Genomic DNA, 19,228 nt, shown 5'->3' with positions numbered 1-19,228 from the left:
TACGTCGGGGCGGCCAATGCCAGTTTAGATAAATATTTCCAGGGTAAAGTTCATTATCCCATACAAATTTCAGTGTAACCAATAAACCGCTGGTCAGGCAGGCTGACAGAACGGTCAGTCTATCAATACAAGTACATGAAGAATCGGCTCAATAGGTAATTACGTCAACACTATTACTACATATGCTTATTTTATAAAAAAGGGTAATAGTGTTTATTGCTTTAAGTTATATCATCAACAGCTCTGTAAATTATCCTTTCGCGGAGGTCGCAAGCCACAGCGATAGCCGACCCAAACGGATAGTTAAACACACCGCGCGTACCTACATCCGGCTTCGTAAGCTAAGTTTATAACTTATGCCCAAGTAGTTAAGATTATTCTTATATTGATAGAAAAGGTAATACAGGCGAGCTCTCAGGGTTATAGTTCCGAGTCCACAGACTTTTATCCATGAATAAGGAGCGAGCGAAGAAATGGTAGACAGGCCTCGCAAGGAACCATTTACGGTAGGTGACGAAGACCCCATTGATGCAAAATCGGTTGACGCCCTCGAGGGATCTTAAGCTGAGACACCTTGCAATTGTAAATATCGAAGTCTGAAAGGACAACAATCACCGCCATAGACGGCAGTTGGTGGAGCACCCATCAGTTAAATAGTAAGTTGAACCAATAACGGATATTTTCCTGGTTAGCAGTTTTCAAGCGAGATTCTCTATCTACTCAACAGATTGGATCTGCTTACAGCCCCTGGCAATCTGAGAAATTTTCCTCACTAGACGGAAGCGAAGAACAACGAAGTCTGTTTTACCACTCGCGAAATTGTGTCCTTCCCGAAGCAGGAACAGCCTCACCGCGGAGTTCATCTTATCGTCCGCAAGCCAAGTCTCTCAAACCACGCTGAACCCCGTGGGGAAGCGCTTGATCCTAACGTCTCAAAATCTTACAGAGGGGCTTATTTGTGCGGGGTAAACCTTATTTTTGCGATCTCTCTTCTCCGTACTGTTAGCAGAATATCCACCGTGATCACTGATTTCTGTGACGAGATGTGACCATTGTTTGAGACGCCGCGTCATTGGGTCACATGCCTTGGCGTATACATTGAGCTTTTGTACGCATTAGTTGAGATTACTTAGCCGTTAATTAAGCTTAATACTGGCGTCACCACCCACACTCTTTGATTGTTTCTCAGACCTTAATGCCAAGAAACGCTAAGCTACTTTTAACATACCAGGTTGCTGGGCCTTGTAATGTACTTGTACCGTAAAATACCGGATGATCGACAATTCCCAACGTTCCCGAAGAAACACCTTTTAACCAGTTCACTTTTTTATTTCGAATTTGATTGTAGAGACTCGCGTCATAACTCTTAGAACCTTCCAAATATTTCCTCTGCATTTGCATTACAGCATAGGGAAACCCGATAACTGACAGGGAAAAACCTACACCGAGGTATACATTATCATAAAACCCTCCGAAACTTTCCAATACAATGAAAAAAGAGAGACTTCATTCGTTCATTCATTTTACTTTCCCAGTTCTTCCCATACTTTCCTATTAAGAAATCATGCAAACTCTTCAGGGCGGGAGAGCCTGACTAAACGTCACCTCTCCGTATAACGGCTCATGAACCTGAGGTGGAGAGCCATTAAGTTCAATGAGGGCAGGCAAACTTCCCTCCCCGATATTGATGTAGAGCTCCTATATAATTATTAGCTTCGGCCTGAAGGCGGGTAACTGTTATTCTGCTGCCCAAGCTCATTTGCTGCTTACATCCTGCTTCCTCTCTAGAGTGGCTGGATACGTCCTGTCCTGTATATCATTCCAGAAGAGTGTACTACCAGGACTTTGTCTCTCTTAGTGAGTCTTCAAATTAATGAATGAGAATGTAACACTAACCGTATTGGAAGAGCCATGCTCCCAGAAATTGGTCCGCGGAAATGGCCTGTGGCTGAGAAGCCGCCAGGAATTCCTGTCGAGACTTGGAATGATAAATCCGCCGGGCTGACTTCTATTTCTCCTTGCAAAGGAGCCCTATTTTTCCAATTAGGGGGCATCTTGACTTGAGTGACACTTGAATAGAACGAGATATTTTGCTCTGTATTGCTCTGTGATTACCGTAGAATCATACATTCACCAAGTAAGCAAGATCAGTGGATAATCGAAACTAAATATACTTATGGTATATAATTACCAGCTGATAAATGATGCAATTAGTTATTCTCATTGTCACGTCATACAATCTATATTATTGGAATAACATGGTAAGGATTTTTAAATTGCAGTAATGTGTTGGAATGAAGACTAATCTCGACGTCTTCGGAAACCGTGGCTGTCTGGGAACCCTGGCATACGGAAACCTAGCTATCAGCACATAATCTACATCTAGCCAGCCACCGTCAGCTCTGTCCCCAATGTAGTGTGATGTGGTTATTGGAAATGCAATAAAAACATATGAATGGTATCTATTTTTTGGTGTTACCGGAAACGGACGACTATCATTTAACTACCGTTAAAGAAGTCGACAAATGAGCCGTCATGACCCGACTGGCTCGTAACTCATGGCCCGTTCTAGCTTTTTGTGTTTGGTTGTTTGCATTTGTGGAAAATTCTAGACTACGATGGACACGTCATGATACAGTTACAAGATATGACATCATATTACAGTTAAAGTAAGATACTGTATGGATAACGATACAGGAACATTGATATTCTAGGGCTATTTTTTATACAGTCTAGTAGATTTTGGCATTGGGGTTTAAGAAATAATCTTGATTAGAGTTTAGATATAAGCTATATATAGTTATAGTAATGATAATCAAATGAATGGTGGGGTAGTATATACCGCTCATCGCTTTCATGCACGTCCATTCCTCAATAGGCTTGGTTCTCTACATCCACTTTTGTGACAATTTCCACGCCATCATTGACCATGCCTCTGTCAAATATAACATCAATTTCCTCCATGGACATGCCCCTATCTCTGGAAAATAGAAATAAATCACCACACATTCAGCTAAGCACCACAAAGCGGTGATCGAGTAGAACCCCCAGGTAATTCTCATTGCGAAGGGTATTATTATGTATGTGTTGAAGAAGGCCGTAAGGTAGACGATGCAGCTGTAGACTGCCAATCCGTGTGCACGAGTTGAGTAGGCGGCACCTTTACTGGACAGAGTGCGGAAAGAGGCGTCCACACAAATGAGTATATTCCGAAAAAGAGGAAGATTAGGAACACCAAACTGTCCGATGCGTCTGAATTATCTCTACCAATATACATTTTTGTGATAATGGCGTATATGAACAGAGTCATGCCCATTAGAGCGGTGGAGAACACTGATACCAGTTAGCGGTATTTCATAATATAATTTGGACCGTCAAGTATCAAGGTTCTCTCACAGAATGAAGGGCGACGACCGAGTTTCACAGAACAGAAGCTTCCAAGCACGCATATAACTAGACTGAAGCTACTGATACCAATATTGATACCGAGCTGCGTCTGTACTTCTGTGATGCCCACAGTGGTAAGAGTGTTCCCAAGATAATAAGTAATGATATTGTTCCCGCCCACTGGCAGAAGACATCAGTAGAAAATATGTTAAATCAGTAATTGATACTAGTTTGTGTGTGTCTCTAACCGGCCGTGGCTCTAACCGGCCGTGGCTGCAATAAGGCCAAATCTCTAGCGATTGGATTTTGTTGATAAGAGGGCTTTAAAGCCGATCTGTTGGGACTCTTTTTCTTGGCAAATTGTCTTGTATTCTATGGCAACAATAGGGGAGTTGACATCACCTGCTCCGTGGTATTTGATTATCATCATCTTGGCTTCTTCATGACAGTCTTGGTAGATCAACCATCGAGGAGATTCAGGCATAAAAGCCAAGGGCATAATGCACAGGACTGAAGGGAGGAGTGGATCTGAACCAGAATCGAGGTTCAAAGAATGGTCATAGCACCCACCCGGGATGGCAATCTCCATGCCCAGGTAGAGTTGAGATATTGACTAACAAATGTGATTAAGGCAGCAAGAATGCTCCCAACATAATAGGCAGGCCCCCACAGTCCGACCAGCATCTCACGGTTGCGCGGATGAGATACCTCCGCAGGATATCTGGGGACACTGCCAGCTATCGCAGGTATCTCCGCACCTTATAGGTACTTACGCCGGTGCAGCCACGGATCCTGTATTGATCGAGATACCTATTAAAGCCTGCCAATACAGAACATAGCTTCATGGACGGAGACGGCTTAAATCATACCAATGATAGCGATAGCTGAAGTTGCCACAAGGCACTATTTGCGACCCCATTGGTTGGATAGAGTGCCAGCGAACGGAGTTGCGATCACGGCTCCAACGAAGACGATGGCAACATTCAAAGAAGTAGTCACAGTAGTCAGGCCAAAGTAATTGGAATTCGCAGGCAAAATTGAAGTCTATTCGGATGGCCAAGCCTGTCAGTTCAGTTATATGGGTATCTATGCAGGCAGCTATTGCAGTTACTATCATCGAAGAATCATATCCCAGGGTTGTAGATTTCAAGATTGCTATGAAGGCACACGCGAAGAGGATAAACCTCGCGTTCGTATTGTCGCGAGCCATGATGGTACTACAATGTCACTCCCCGGGACACAAGATACGCTTGCACGAACCCTCCTCAGGTCTGCAATCCACCCTGAAAACATCGTCATCGTCAATCAGTCAGGGTCGCCCGTGGAAATAGACTGGGAAACCGAGGCAAATACCATAGCCCACGCATGGTACAGTGGCCAGGAGGTTGATAACACTCTCTGCGATATTCTCATTGGTATGGTTAGCCCATCAGGTCGGCTACCTATCAGCTGGCCGTTCAAACATACCGACTTGGACTTCCAAAAATTAAGCACACGTGGCCTGGTACAGACGAACAAATATTCTATTCCGAAGAGATTTTTGTTGGGTATCGCTGGTATCTTCATCATGGGGTCAAGCCGAGATATTGGTTCGGTTATGGCCTTGGATACTCAACTTTCGATATCTCCAAGCTTGAGATATCGAAGACAACCTCAGGGTGGGATCTCATTGTGGAGGTGAGCAATACAGGTAAGGTGGCCGGCCTGGAGGTTGTTCAGCTGTCATCAACTTTCTGCGATGGTACTGGGGTCTGGGAACTGAGATGGGTTGAAAAACACATATTTTGGCGGTGGGCAAAATGCGGAGGGCGATTTTGAGTCTTGAGAAGAGGGATCTGGTCCACTGGGATGGAAGATGGATTACAGAGAAAGGCCTGTATCTTCTGGAGGTTGGAAAAAATGCTGGCGATGAAATTATGCTGACCGCTCAGGTGAGAATTCATGAACAGATAGAATGGTGAATTAGAAAGACATTTTTATAACATCCTTTTAGTACTTAATACTCTAAAATTTAAAGATAAAAGAGTGTATTCTGATGAGATTATTACCTTAATGTACATCTATTATAATATGTATCTATGTATTAACTAAGTGTGACGTGGTGTTGTTGATATTTAGAGAGGATAAAAATAACCATTTTCTATGCAATACGAGGCTGTGCAGGGTGCATGTGGAATACGTTATGGAATACCAGTAGAACGTTTCCCTCATGCAGGGAATCCCTGGCTAAGTACAAATTTCCCATCCTTGATTTTATAGGTGTATACACTGCGGACCACAAGAATTTCACCTTTTTTAAGTGCTACGAAGCCTTCTGGAAAGCCGGCTTCCTCAAAAGGTTCTTTGATCACGTCGTTCTTGGCCAGAAATTTGGTTTTCACCTCAGCCGCGATACCATCCTCGCCTTGGTAGAAGTTCACCAAGTCGAAAGTCTCCACCATCTGTTCTGCTGTGACATCCATAAGTTGTAAAAGCCGTGACTTGCTGTAGCTGATATTTCCAACTGTAACCTGAATGGAATCGTCGAAATATTGATCTGCAATATCTCGAATTTTGCCGAGGTTGACTTGCTTGAGATATTCCTCGTATGTTGCTCGATCCATATTTACTGAAAGGAGTAAGCCAAAAATCTCTTACATTTCAGGTTAGGATCCTCTTACAGTGAATTGCAGGGTGGAGACCTGGGAAGTGTTTTGATAGTTATGGCAGAGAAATTACTGGAATCTCAATTATGTCCATGTAGGTTCGACTTGACTCTTTATATTGGAAATCAGGCTACTGTTCTTTAAAAAAATCACCGTGAACTTCTCCAATTAGCTTATCATTCTCCAACATCCGCTGATTTGATTCTCGGAGAATCTTGTATACGAGTTTCGCTTCGCTGGGGCCTTCTTTTCTTGGCGAACTTTTCCATGCCCAAATCTCATTGGCCGACTTGGACAGAATGGGTATCTATATGTCAGAAATAATATGCGACTATAATACCACAGGAATCCTTACTAAGTCAGGGTTGCGCCCTTTTTGGTATAGCGGTTAAAAGTTGGACACTATACCACTAACTACTTTCAGAATTGGGAAGTTGCTAACGAGCCTGTGCTAGAGCTAATCCATCGCCCGTCCTATATATTGTCACTAGTTACAAGGTTATTATAGTATGATATGAAAGAGTTTGAGGAAATTAAGATTGAATTTACTGTACTGTGCTCGATTGATTTGCCCTCTAAGACTATGCCTTAGTAGTTAGTACTACCTATTCCATTCAATCTTCTTCATTTGCCATACACCGACTCCGTCGAACTCTCGCTCTTGAGAAATGGTTCTTGAAAGAGTTGCCTTTCAAACCTCTGACGACGTCACTATTCGCGGCTGGTTTTTTACGCCATGCTCGTCCTCATCAACCCCATTACCTTGTCTCGTGATGTGCCACGGGTTTTCTGCCTTGAAGGAAATGGACTTGAACACATTTGCCGAATACTTTACCTCTAAGCTACCTATCAGCTGTCTAGTGTTTGACCACCGAGGTTTTGGTGAGAGTGATACAAAGGAAGGACAGCCCCGATATGAGATCATTCCCTCACAACAGACCAGTGACATCTCCGATGCCATCACTTATGCACAATCTCGATCAGATGTTGACGCTGACAAGATTGGCCTCTGGGGAAGTTCCTATAGTGGCGGACATGCACTCTGGGTTGGCGCTACAGACAAGCGGATCAAAGTTGTGCTGTCCCAAGTCCCTTGTGTTGATGGTTACAGTAATTTCCAGAGGCTGATTCGTCCGGATTTTGTCGCAAATATGAACGAACTATTCCAAAAGGGTGAGAGCTTTTTTGTCAACGCAACTGAAAAGGATGTGGTTCTGAAGCCGAATATATTTTTCTAGATCGCTTGGAACGCGCTTCCGGAAAACCTCCTGGCATGTTACCAGTCATCGATGCCAATCCTCTTAACCCATCTGCATTGCCTACACCAGATAGCTACGATTTCTTTTCCACCTGGGCCAAAAAGTGCGACTGGCAAAATAAAGTTACTCTTAGAAGGTGGCGTGTTCTTCTTTGCCTTACTTGCACTTGAATCAACCACTAACTATTAGTAGCATCGAGGCTCTTCGGGAATATTATCCATCTGCTCATATCCATCGTATCGCCCCGACACCGTTGTTAATGACAGTGGCTGTTAATGACGTCCTATCACCCACTGATCTGTCTTTGGAGGCATTTTCTCGTGCTTTGGAGCCCAAGACCCTTCAAATGCTGCCTGGTGGCCACTTTGAGGCCTATTCTGGTCCGAACTTTGAGCGAAATGCAGCATTTCAAGCGGAATTTCTAAAAAGTCACCTAGCTCATACTAATTAGTGAGCTAATTCAGTATGAATCTCCATGCTGGACACGACATCAGCATATTGTGAGGCCATATATTCTTAAATATCATCTTCAGGGCTTTTTAATACAATCATGCAATCGAAATTCCTTTTGACTCAAGTCATAAAAAGATCAGTAAATGATATTTTGCCGTTCCATGATTTATTCAAATTCATTAAGTCAGTTTGATTGTACAAATCTATATACCGTTACCTGGCCAATATGCTAAGGAGAGTGGCTTTGGCCATAAAACTTTCTGTTATTGATTTCTGTTTTCGTTGCATGTTTTCAAAACCGTAAAAGAGAGGATCTAATTACATTTGTTGAAGTACTAGGAAATAAGAACAGGATCAATTGGTATCTGAAACAAAGGGTCGAGCACTCCATTGGTTTTTAGGTAACGCTTTGGAAAGATAGTCCCATTGAAACTCCGAGCATACCTATAGAACTTTTCCTCCTAGTGCGTTTAGGCCGCGGACTGTCAATTGGTAGAGCGACCCATTATTAATAAAGTTCCGATGATTTGGTCTCAGACATCGTCGATTGGTTCTACTGTCTCCAAAACCATTCCTGTGGGCTCTTTGAAAACTTTCCGAGAATAGGCAAACCAATTAATCAGGCTCACGGTAAACACCCCAGCAATGACGGCGATTGAATAGTTCATGGTGAGAGCCGTAACTGGCAGATAGAGAGGGAAGAAAAGCCATACTATGATGAAAATGGTCCACAATATAGCAATGACGTTGAAAATCGCACCAAATCGTCCAAGGTTGAAATAACGATTATCAGGAAGATTATTCCTGGCTCCGAGGAACAGAATAATAGGCACAACGTAGGACAGCATCATACAAATTATTCCGGCACCCAGGATTGCATTAATGGCAGTTGTTGAACCGAGCTGGATTGCACCTAAAGCGACTGAAGCAGAGAACCCAAATAGGATAGCAGGCACTGGTAATTCATCTTTGGTCATGATTCTCGAGAACAAGTGAGGGAATGGTGTACCATTATCTCTGGCTAGAGACCACCAGATCCTGCTGAATGTTGTCAGGATTGTCACTGCAGACATGATCATTGCCAAAATAAGAAGTAGTGACGAAATTATCGTCAATGGTAGCGATGCCATGGAATCAAGGAAGAGCTGGATGATTGGTTGATTTCCCACCGGGTTGTAGAGAGCTTCCTGATTGACAATAGAGAACATGTATGCAAAGATCATCGGAATAGTGGCAACGAAGCTGAGTAAAGCACTGATCATCATGACTTTAGGGACCTGCTTCCTGGGTTCGGGCATTTCCTCAGCTAGATGTGCTGCTGAATCGAATGCATTTACTGCAGTGACACCCGGAAGAAGGCCAATGAAGAACACCACTCCCTTTGAATCCCAGCCAGTGTTATTTATGATATCAACGAATACTGCTTCGGCGCTTTGTTTCGGTGTTGCTCGGACGAGGAGGACGATAAAGATAAAGATGGCGCCTAGGTTGGTGTAAAAAACCATGGTTTTCAGGAGATGAGGATACCATCGAAAAAGCGGAATGTTGATAATCAGAGCAACAACAGCACATGCGATAAATAGTACGTAGAAGTGCCACAATTGAGTTACAAACGTCGAATCGCAGGCTTGGACGAGAGCCCAGGTCAACTGCGAGGTGAGAAGGCAGGATGAGGCACCCCAGAAGAGCCAGCCAGCAGATGTCAGCCAACCGCTAAGATAGCCCATTGGTCTCACGAAGCGCTTCGGTGAGAGGACTGCAGTCCAGTATATCTGACCTGAATTGCCAACTTAGTTTCAGCTTTTATTTAAAAATCGAACACATCTAGTACTTACCGGATGCATGGGGATATATAGCCGATATCTCGGCCAAAGAAATGCAAATGCAAAGATTCATAAGTGCAGAGAAAATATACCCAAACAAAAAAACAGGGCTTCCCCCAACACCCACACTGACTGAGAGGTAAGAGCCAATGGCTAGAGGAGTGCAGGTGACTGAGAAGGCCAATCCGAGAGTGCTCCACAGGTTAAATGGCCGTTGATGTAGCTCCTCGAAATTCGCAACACCGATCGTGCTGTCGACATTCTGTAGAGATTTGGACTCCAAGATGGATTTCTTCGAGTTCGCCATATTGACTTTTTTATAATGGATAAATCACTTTAGGTGGAGGATATGAGAAAAGCAGCAACTGAAAATGATGAGAGCGGCCATCCTTTTCAGTTGAAAATCATCTGTTCAAAGTCATTATTATACCTTCCACAATACGCATAAGACTAGACGACTCCTAATTCTAAAGTTCGGCTGTCTCTTATCAGCGCACGCACTGTGATTAGTTTCACCCCACAATCCCCCCACATTCCTGTAAAATCAGAAATGGAAGTTAATAGCGAACACTTTGCCACTCTTATCAGTATATAGTTTTCAGCAACACGTATTACCAAGTGCTGCAGTTACTTTGACTGGTAGTCATTCTCCAACCAATTGCCATTCATGTAGGGCAAGATATGGAGCATGGAATAGAGAAGGGCGAATCATTATTACAAATTTAAGCTTCATTTCATTATGTATTCGCACTTAGCAGCAAAATGCGCCAATCTCATTCAAACTAAATGAACTTCAGCCAATGTCGATTTCAGCACTTTGTGGGGAATTAATCATCCAATTTATGGAGCACATAGTATAGATTTGGTTCATCAAGATTGTTGGTTTTGGTATCAACTTTCACTAACCAGAAGATAAAGGGGTCAACAAAGTCACAATCTACGTGTCCAATGCCCAACGTTCTGGAATCGACGTAGTTAATATTCTCTAAATAGAGTTTTGAGAATCATCAGTAACCTCTACGCATCTTCACATAGCTCATAAGATTTGATAGATGATTTATTATAATAAAACTTTGTCTATAAGCAAAATAAACGAGAAGAGCCCTTTGGGATTCTTACTCGCCAGTCATGCAACCAAACGGCGGAGAGAATAAAGACAATATTTTTCAAGCCTGCAAGAATAAGACAGATACTGCCTTGGTTTTAGTAGGTTATGATAATAGCAGCCGTAAGAGATATGTGATCGTATCGGTCGCCATGTGACAAAGCGGCCAAGCAAATGCCTAGGGAATCCAAGGCACACATCGACGGAGAGAAACAAGTATAACCATGCTATGTTGATAGTAGCTTGTAGATAGTTCCGAAAGAAGGTAGGTATGAACAGGGATTTATTGTAAAGTATAGTAGGCTTAAAATCAGTTTAAGTCTTCTCATACACACACCATTCCTCCATTGGCGCACACCGTACTACCAGTAGTCCATCGGCTCTGTTCCTCACTCAAAAATGCCACAATCTGCGCAATATCGTCTACTGTGCCAATCCGTGGTGCTGCGGGAGTTTCAGCAGCCTTATTCGCCTCCCACATATCTCGTACGTCCTTATCTGTCTGTAGCCACATATCGGTTTCCACTGGACCAGGATTCACACAGTTCACGGTGGCTCCATACTTATGGCCCAACTCAATGGCGAGCACTTTGGTGACTCCTTCCAAAGCTGACTTTGAAGCGGTATAGGCAGTTGCTTGGGGGCTACCAACCCGCGCCATGATACTGGACACGTTGACAATCCGGGGAGCCTCACCAAAAAATTGCATGGCCGCCTTGACCAAGAAGATGGGCATTCTGACATTAATGATAATATGTCGGTCAAAGTCTGATTCCGTCAAATCTTCCAGGAAGATATCGTCACCGATCCCGGCGTTATTGATGATGATATGAATTTTACCCCACGCTTCGACAAGTGCCTTCACAATCTTGCCAGGAGATTTAATGTCCAGACAACTTGCCTGGAGAGCCATTCCTTTCGTTCCGAGCTTTTCAATCTGTTCAACTACGCCCTCAGCAGCCTTGGCGGACTTCTCGTAGGTAATCAGAACGTTTGCTCCACGTTTGGCCAGCTCCAGAGCAATACCTTTCCCGATACCTCGCGAGCCGCCAGAGACGATGGCATTACGTCCAGCAAGGCTCTTCGACATGTTGAATTGTTTACCTGTGATATGTTAATTTTGGATGTGAATCCAGCATAGATAATAAAGGTCTGTTGCGGATCGCAATTTTCGAAATAAACATACACACTTGGTTTTGTAGGAGATAAGAGATAAGAGGAATTACCTATGAGATTAACTTTTGCCACTTGTCGGTGGAAAGGAGTGCTCTCAGTTGATCTTAGAAAATGATGACACAAACATCTAGTTGCCTAGGGGAAAAGTGTGTAAATATGTACAATTCCAGGAAAAGTAGGAAGATACTGCATGGAATACGCAGAGCAAATGTCATGGCCTATGTATCGCGTGAAACAAGCACACCGTCCGCGGCAGTTCTAAGCGAAGTGAGTACACCCCACGTCGAGTTACCAATGCAAGTAGGAGCGAGTCTTCATTTCCAAACCTCAACATGATAATAATCGACACAGCTTCTCGCTATTAATTCCTCTATTTTGCCTCACTCAACATTTATTTGCCAACATAGTCCCTATTAATAATGAATATTGGAGAAAAAGAACGGGGGATTGCTTACCACTCAAGACTGTTAGGTCATGGTGGGACCACAGTCTGGAACGAAATAGACAGCTATATATCGAGGTTGTCCTCTGTTCTTGATTGTTTGATTGAAGATATTTAAAGATATTTTTTTTGGGACAAGTGTCTTTTCTTGGTATTCCTAGGCTTTCGACCTCGAATGGTGACCATGGCCCAAACACTAGTTGACGGCGCCGTCAGCCAAAGGGATGACAGTTTCACGGCATCTGTCAAGAGAAATACCCCGGCTTTGTCCCCTCGGGTAGTTGACCTGATGGAGAAGGAAGGCAAGTACGTTGTTGGCGGTTTTACACCCCTACCTGCGTACATTGCGAGCGGGGAGGGGTCGAAGCTTCATGTAAGTTCACTTCCTAGCATTTCTTGAATGGTAGTCATAAAATTCTCACTTTTAAATATGAATCTAGGACATTGATGGGAAGGAGTACATCGATTTTATTGCGATGTTTAGTGCTGGCAGCCTGGGTCAATGCCATCCCAAGCTCGTTGAAGCTATCACTATGACTGCTCAAACTTGTAAGCAACACATTGCTTGCAAAGTCAACTTGTCTATCAAGGACCGGGGTTGCTAACGTTCCATCTTCTTACAAAAAGCTACAATTGTTAACACTTCTATGCGCGTCGCCACATGGCCCACGTTTGCCGAAATGATGTGCCGTCGATTTGGGTACGACAAGATCACCGCCGCTGTCACTGGATCAGAGGCAGCAGATACTGCTGTGAAAATTGCTCGGAAATGGGGTCGAGAAGTTAAGGGCATCCCAGCAGACAAACTGCTTGTTTTGGGTGTCGGGGATAACTACCATGGCCTGACGTCGGGAATTTGGCCTATCATGAACCCAGACAAAGAAAGAGATGGTAGATACTGACGGATTTAAGCATCCGAGGTCTCCTTGGTGGATCTGACTGGCTAACAGATAATCTTCTATTATAGCGTATGGAGTCTTCGACGAGAAGCTCACCAATTTGCATCCTAGCAAAAAGACACTATTGCGGTACGGTCACATTGAGGACATGGAAGCATGTTTGGAAGAGCACCATAGCAACGTTGCTGCTATTATCATGGAGTGTATCCATGGTCACCTGCCGTAAGCGATGAAAATATTCAACTTGCGAATTGCTGAAAAAAGGCCTCACTAACTTTTTGTGTACAAGAGCCTTCGAAGAAGACCAACAATACGCTAGATCAGTTGCTCTTCTATGCAAGAAATACAACATTTTGTTTATCTCTGATGAGATTCGGATGGGCGCCGGGAAGACAGGGCGCTTTTTCTGCTCCGAATGGTTGGGCGATGATATCAAACCTGATATGATCACAATCGGCAAAAACATCACTGGAGGTGCCTACCCTGCTGCATTCGTTCTAGGGAATAACCAGTGCATGTCACTGGTTAAGCCCTACCAGTGTGCGGGAACGTTTGCGCATACGCCAATGGCCATCGCCTGTACCATTGCCGCCTTGAAGATCATTGATGAAGAAGGTCTCGTTGCACGAGCGGCAAACATTCAACAACGGTTTCTCGACTTTACGAAGGACTGGCTGCGAATGTTCCCCTTCATTGAGTATGTCACAGCTCGGGGAGCTGACCTCAACATTACTCTTAAATCAGACTACCACAATCCTAGTGTCACAGCTAGGCGCTTTGCTGCCCTAGCCATGCACAAAGGGCTGATCACATACCCATTAGACGGACGTGTTCGGATGTCAGTTGCAATGACTATCTCTGATAAGGACCTGCAAAGAGGGTTTGACATCCTACAAGACACTGCGACGGAAATTGAGCAATACGAGGAGATTGCAGGTGGTGTTCATGAAACCGAGTGAATGTATTGGTTTTCCCTGTCTTTCGGAAGAGGCTTATTGAAGACTGCCTATGCTTATATTTCCAATAGCTCTTTCTTCTATATTATAAAATGTATGGGGTCTGTTTTTAGATTTGTTTACGCATTCAAACTAAGAGTATGTCAAGGCCCATTTCATCCATGACCCTAGTCCAATGAAGAGCAACATCAACTGAATTCAAATCTTTCCGTCGTCTTTCAACTTCTAGTAATACCTGTTTTGCCGCGGAGTAGTTTCCTATCCTCCTGGGCCAGTCGAGATCGAAAAAGGCGATAGCAGTCTTGCATACCTCTGGATCTATAGCTTCGGCTGCAATGATGAAAATGGGCCAAGAAAGACAAGGCCCTTGTAGTTCATGGTCATGGGAGAGAAGGCCTTGAATGTAAGGAAACGCAGCTGTCACAATCCACTGAACGTCTGTAACTGGGGTATGCAAAACCTGCCTTTCAAAATAGATTTCGCATGCATGATAGAACAAGTTTCTAATACAATTTCTGGCATATGCATCGGGAGCATCTGATGGAGGATGATGAAAGAAGGCAGGATTTGCGGAGGTGATCTGAAATCCCAAGGCTTCAATTTCTTCTTGTGATGCCCCTGCGCTTTTCTGGACCAACAAATTCGTCCAAATGATAGATTCAAATACATTCAGCGGCAGCCCAAACATGCGTTCTAGGTGATATGAATCGTGGAGCACAGGAACCCTGAGCCTGAATCGGTCGATCGTGCAGTATTTGAGCGACAAAAAGGGTTCACGCAGCGAAGGCGTGAGTGGTCGCTTGCCAGAGAAGCCAAGAACCTCCAATAGTAGAATTAGTTCGATCAATATCGACGCATTAGGGTCCTGAGACGGAATCTCCAAATCTCGTGATTTGATCCACAATCTTCCAGCTTGCAGATGCAACTGCCAGTTTTCGCGAGAGTTCGGTAGAGGACGAAAAACGTCAATCAAGGTACTCATTGTTAACGCTGCGAGAACTGTTAGTCCCTGATGGACATCTTGGTTAGAGAAGCAAATGCTAAGGAAGTTCAATGTTTTGGCATAGTAAGACTCTCCCAGCTTGATATACTCGTGGCCGTCCTGGACCATGCGGGCTTTACTGAACGCTGATGCAGTCATGATCGACCAGAAAACCGCACTATTCGCAGGGCCCATTCGATCTAGATCCATTGACTCTACCATGGGGGTGATTATGGTGATGTATGGGTTCTCCGTTGCAAACGGGATCATCAACCGGACAAGGTATCTTCTCCAGTGATGGAACAGTTCACGCAGCTTAAGGGGGGAATTTATATCGGGCTCCTCAGTGGAGACAACAGATGCAGGACCCCAGGGGATTATCGTCTGGTCGGGGGCGAGATAGTCTGTGCCGGCGGGGCCAGTAGACGAGTTGGATAATGGAGATAGATAATTCAGATTACGATGAGAAAGAGCATCATGGAAAACACCAACATCATCGGCAGTCACACATTCTGCGGGGGATATAACCTCATCTCTAAACTGGGGATGGTCGGAATCATAGATTCGTGAGGCAGCGGGCACTGCGGCGCCGATTTCAGATAATGCGGATGAGATCGAATGCGGGTGCGCAGCAATGGATGGCGACTCGGGCTTCAGTCGAAATACCCCAAATGGACCATGCTGCAATGGGCATCCTTGATTGTTCAACTGCTCGCTGTTCAATTGAACCTCATGCAAAATCGTATCTAGTTCGATCTCGTTGTATGAAGGTAGGTCCATGTTGAACACCGTCAGGGCGGGAATATGACGGCGTTTAGATCGACTGGGGTTACTGTCGTCACTATCGTTGTCTCTACGTGAAAAGAGATCCCTAGAACCCCAGTGAGATGCTGCCTGCCTCTGGCAGAGCTTTTCCGGTGTTATTGTAAGCCAGGTAAGACGAATCTCGAAGCCCTCGCATTCACGATTGGTATTCATGCACCTGAAACACTGTGGTTTGTGTTCGTCACATCGGACGCTTCGCCGTCGACAGGTCCAACATCCATTAAAGGATTTGATACTTTTGCCATGTGGTGCTCTCCGTAATCTGACATCGCGATTCTTCTGCATTATACCGGGGACGATGAGGGACCAGGCTTGATGGAACCTGGGTTGCGGACCTTCTGGGCGATACGTCTTTCTTCTCTGCCGACCATCATCAGAGGGTGAACAGAAAGGACGAGCTGCAAGATGCCCGAGCACATACTCGATGATTACGGCAAATAGTGACGATAGAATGGACCGCAACGCAAGGTATTCCAAGTTGACAGAGCTGTGCTCTTATCATGGGGATAGATAACCACGGCGCTGCTGAGCGGACGGGCCCCTCTGAGCGGCAGTTATCTTCGGCTTGGCTACCTAGCAGTGGGGGTGCCCAACTGCAAGCTTCGCTCAATTGGGTTGTTCTTTTCGCAAAATCCATCAATTACCCTGAGAAATGCATAAAACGAAGAGGTTTCAAAAGAACGCCCTGCATTACAGGACGAGCATGCAATTCAACCTCTTGCGTGGGCTCGCCGGTTACTATCAACGTACAGAGCTAATAGCTGTTCATAGAGACGCAGATTCTCTATATGGAGGTGAGACATCGAGGGAATATTTAATTTATATCAACAACAGCTGCTAGGATTCATCCAAATGAATAAGACATTTGTACAAGATAATGCTCTAATCCATACAGCGTACATTATTCAAGACCTTTTATGGCCACTATATTCGCCTGGTCTCAACCCTATTGAAAGTCTATAGGCAATAATGAAGGCTAAAATCTATGAGCTATATCCTTGCTTGTAAAATCAGCTCCATGACATTGATTCTAACCAGCGGACTTCCTGGCTTTACCGGGGGTGGCAAATAGGTACTTTGGCACCCCCACTGAGTAACCGGGGTCGTCAACGACAGCGAACGTATTTCTCAAGAACAAATACTTCATGTAAATTCTTTAATTATTTTCACAACAGATACTTACAGTAGGAAAGATAGGTTTTATTATATCTGGACTGAATCATATTGAATACTTGTTCAATGGAAGAAAAAAGTTAATAAATAGCCAACCAAGGAGACAAATTGACATGGCGGCGATGCATTTCAAGCGGTTCTTTCGGAAGGTGAGAGCGAGCAAACTAACTTTGGGTAGTGTTCTTTAGGGTAAGCTAAAGCAATTTTATCGCTCTGACTTTCCTAATTCTATTTGAACCTTATTTTCTTTGGGGTAACAGCATTCCGATTCGTTGACCTTTACAACGAAAGTGTGCGGTGGGGTTGTAGCTGCTAGCTTTCTCTGTTAGTGGCGCCAGCCCATAGATTTGGGTCCATTTCCTATACAGGATTCTATTTAATTAGTCCTTTGATAATGTCGACCTGCATTCAACTTAAACAACGGTGATTGATAAGTCGGTGGGTAGGGTAGTTCCGTCCGATCATTCCCCAAGGCACTTTGATCAGAAGCATTTACAACATAATTCACCCCAGCATTTTGGCTCATCGGAGGTTGAAAACTTGGTTTCACAGACAAAAGAAATACGCTATATAGCGTTGAAAATGTCGGGTATCTTGAGGTAAATCGGTCTATTGCTTAATGCTTGGAGAACGCTCGGTGACGCTCGGTGAGATGTATCTTGCGCAAGCTAACCATATTTAATTGAGAAGTATCAAAGGAAGAGTTGCCATCGTCACTGGTTCATCCTCTGGACTTGGCCGAGCAATTGCTTTGGCCTTGGCCTCAGAAGGTGCTATAGTTGTCTGCAGCGATATTACACCCGTTTTACGAGCCGGTGGATACGAAGCAGATAATGCACCAACGCACGAGATAATCGCTAGGACGAGTAAGGCGATCTTCAAGAAAGCAGATTCCAGTTCAGCAGAGAATATGGAAGCACTTGTCGAAGCCGCAGTGGCCACATATGGTCGTCTGGATATGTATGTGAAAGTTCTTCTCCTGTGTGGTGTTTGGAAATGACTTATAAGCTCCATTTTAGCATGGTCAATAACGCAGGGGTCTTCTGCGGGCAACACCGAGTAGCAGAAGAGTCGGTAGAGGCATTTGACAAGACAATGGTAGGAAATCCAAACCATGGCTGAATATATGAAGGAAAAACTTATTCTTAAAGGCAATTAATTCCCGAGGTGTCTTTCTTGGAATGAAGTATGCCATTGCACAAATGATGAAGCAGGAGCCTCGAGCCTCTGGAGACCGAGGTTGGATAGTCAACATCTCATCGATTGGTGGCTTGGTGGGGTTGTCAATGGAACGTAAGCAATTCTTTTCTCCATTGCAACGATACATAAAGGGGTTTATGGGTTACTGACTTAGTGACAGCTTCATACTGCGCCAGTAAAGGCGCCGTGGTGGCATTGACCCGCCAGGCCGCCCTTGACTACGCCCCCGATAAAATCCACATCAATGCTGTCTGTCCTGGATTTATACGCACTGCCATGGTTCGTTCCGCCTTGGAAGATGCGGCGCTCAACAAGGAGATTCACGGTGCTACTCCATGGCCGCACTTAGGCGTGCCAGAGGATATTGGAAAAACCGTGCTTTTCCTAAGTGGTGATGGTGCTAGTTGGATCACAGGCGCTGTCGTGAACGTCGATGGTGGATACTGTGCTCAATGATGATGAGCAAATATAGGCTTTGGACACCGTTATTATTGAGCAGTACCACGATAGTTCAAACAATAAGGATAACAAGAACTTTATATATTGTATACCAGGTCAAGTTTGTTTATATAGAACGTCAAAGGATGGTTAAAGTACGTGTTCAACACGGTGGAGTACCCTGGTGATCATCAGGATCATCTATTTAAAAGGAATAATTTCACCACATGTGTAGTGGGAGTACCTATAGCCAGAAAGAAATAAACAATATAGGCATGTAATGCCCTGTTAACAAACAGAAACCTCAACATTCAGCCGCTTAGACGCGTAAATAAATACTACTACTACTACTACTACTACTACTACTACTACTACTACTACTACCCGAGACTCTCAGAGGAGCGGTAGAAAATAGGGATAAATTGACATCCCATGGGGAGATGAGGGGTAATGCGTCTAGACTCC

The 19,228-nt window shown here is 44.3% G+C and overlaps 7 protein-coding genes across 7 annotated transcripts; 4 read left to right on the top strand and 3 right to left on the bottom strand.

Annotated features, from left to right (window-relative positions):
- Window positions 1-4,609: 4,609 nt before the first annotated feature.
- Window positions 4,610-5,068, top strand: BGW36DRAFT_430801 (glycosyl hydrolase family 3 C-terminal domain-containing protein; the record flags this gene model as incomplete). The annotated part of the gene is made up of 1 exon (XM_046220890.1): window positions 4,610-5,068. One exon carries the CDS (start codon window positions 4,610-4,612, stop codon window positions 5,066-5,068), a length of 459 nt encoding a protein of 152 aa, XP_046068933.1.
- Window positions 5,069-6,700: 1,632 nt separating this feature from the next.
- Window positions 6,701-7,742, top strand: BGW36DRAFT_302803 (DltD N-terminal domain protein; the record flags this gene model as incomplete). The annotated part of the gene is made up of 3 exons (XM_046211827.1): window positions 6,701-7,205; window positions 7,271-7,427; window positions 7,484-7,742. 3 exons carry the CDS (start codon window positions 6,701-6,703, stop codon window positions 7,740-7,742), a joined length of 921 nt encoding a protein of 306 aa, XP_046068932.1.
- A 377-nt stretch (window positions 7,743-8,119) lies between these two features.
- Window positions 8,120-10,002, bottom strand: BGW36DRAFT_325701 (amino acid/polyamine transporter I). Its single transcript, XM_046212722.1, has 2 exons — window positions 9,580-10,002; window positions 8,120-9,521 (listed from the first exon to the last, which is right to left on the bottom strand). Exons 1-2 carry the CDS (start codon window positions 9,872-9,874, stop codon window positions 8,278-8,280), a joined length of 1,539 nt encoding a protein of 512 aa, XP_046068931.1. The 5' UTR covers window positions 9,875-10,002; the 3' UTR covers window positions 8,120-8,277.
- Window positions 10,003-10,648: 646 nt separating this feature from the next.
- BGW36DRAFT_385771 (dehydrogenase with different specificitie) lies at window positions 10,649-11,810 on the bottom strand. The gene has a single exon (XM_046216954.1). The coding sequence runs from the start codon at window positions 11,760-11,762 to the stop codon at window positions 10,998-11,000; it is 765 nt and encodes a 254-aa protein (XP_046068930.1). The 5' UTR covers window positions 11,763-11,810; the 3' UTR covers window positions 10,649-10,997.
- Window positions 11,811-12,474: 664 nt separating this feature from the next.
- On the top strand, window positions 12,475-14,357 carry BGW36DRAFT_436902 (ornithine aminotransferase; the record flags this gene model as incomplete). Its single annotated transcript, XM_046221455.1, has 5 exons — window positions 12,475-12,663; window positions 12,731-12,839; window positions 12,918-13,181; window positions 13,258-13,411; window positions 13,479-14,357. 5 exons carry the CDS (start codon window positions 12,475-12,477, stop codon window positions 14,146-14,148), a joined length of 1,386 nt encoding a protein of 461 aa, XP_046068929.1. The 3' UTR covers window positions 14,149-14,357.
- Window positions 14,211-16,432, bottom strand: BGW36DRAFT_33301 (fungal-specific transcription factor domain-containing protein). Its single transcript, XM_046212871.1, has 2 exons — window positions 16,374-16,432; window positions 14,211-16,312 (listed from the first exon to the last, which is right to left on the bottom strand). Exon 2 carries the CDS (start codon window positions 16,235-16,237, stop codon window positions 14,273-14,275), a length of 1,965 nt encoding a protein of 654 aa, XP_046068928.1. The 5' UTR covers window positions 16,238-16,312; window positions 16,374-16,432; the 3' UTR covers window positions 14,211-14,272.
- A 1,275-nt stretch (window positions 16,433-17,707) lies between these two features.
- Window positions 17,708-18,781, top strand: BGW36DRAFT_362593 (putative short chain dehydrogenase; the record flags this gene model as incomplete). Its single annotated transcript, XM_046214387.1, has 5 exons — window positions 17,708-17,724; window positions 17,816-18,085; window positions 18,145-18,223; window positions 18,277-18,418; window positions 18,486-18,781. 5 exons carry the CDS (start codon window positions 17,708-17,710, stop codon window positions 18,779-18,781), a joined length of 804 nt encoding a protein of 267 aa, XP_046068927.1.
- Between the last annotated feature and the right edge of the window lie 447 nt (window positions 18,782-19,228).

Source organism: Talaromyces proteolyticus (genome assembly GCF_021365285.1).
Source record: "Talaromyces proteolyticus strain PMI_201 chromosome Unknown BGW36scaffold_10, whole genome shotgun sequence".
Lineage (NCBI taxonomy): Eukaryota > Fungi > Ascomycota > Eurotiomycetes > Eurotiales > Trichocomaceae > Talaromyces > Talaromyces proteolyticus.
Note: the sequence above shows the minus strand (reverse complement) of the source record. Positions and strands in the feature narration are given on the sequence as shown.

Bases quoted from the DNA above. Each gene is read 5' to 3' on its own strand.
- BGW36DRAFT_325701 (XM_046212722.1), bottom strand. From the start codon at position 9,874: ATGGCGAACTCGAAGAAATCCATCTTGGAGTCCAAATCTCTACAGAAT. The intron at 9,522-9,579 runs GTAAGTACTAGA...TTGGCAATTCAG, and splicing joins TATATATCCCCATGCATCCG to GTCAGATATACTGGACTGCA.
- BGW36DRAFT_385771 (XM_046216954.1), bottom strand. From the start codon at position 11,762: ATGTCGAAGAGCCTTGCTGGACGTAATGCCATCGTCTCTGGCGGCTCG.
- BGW36DRAFT_33301 (XM_046212871.1), bottom strand. From the start codon at position 16,237: ATGCAGAAGAATCGCGATGTCAGATTACGGAGAGCACCACATGGCAAA.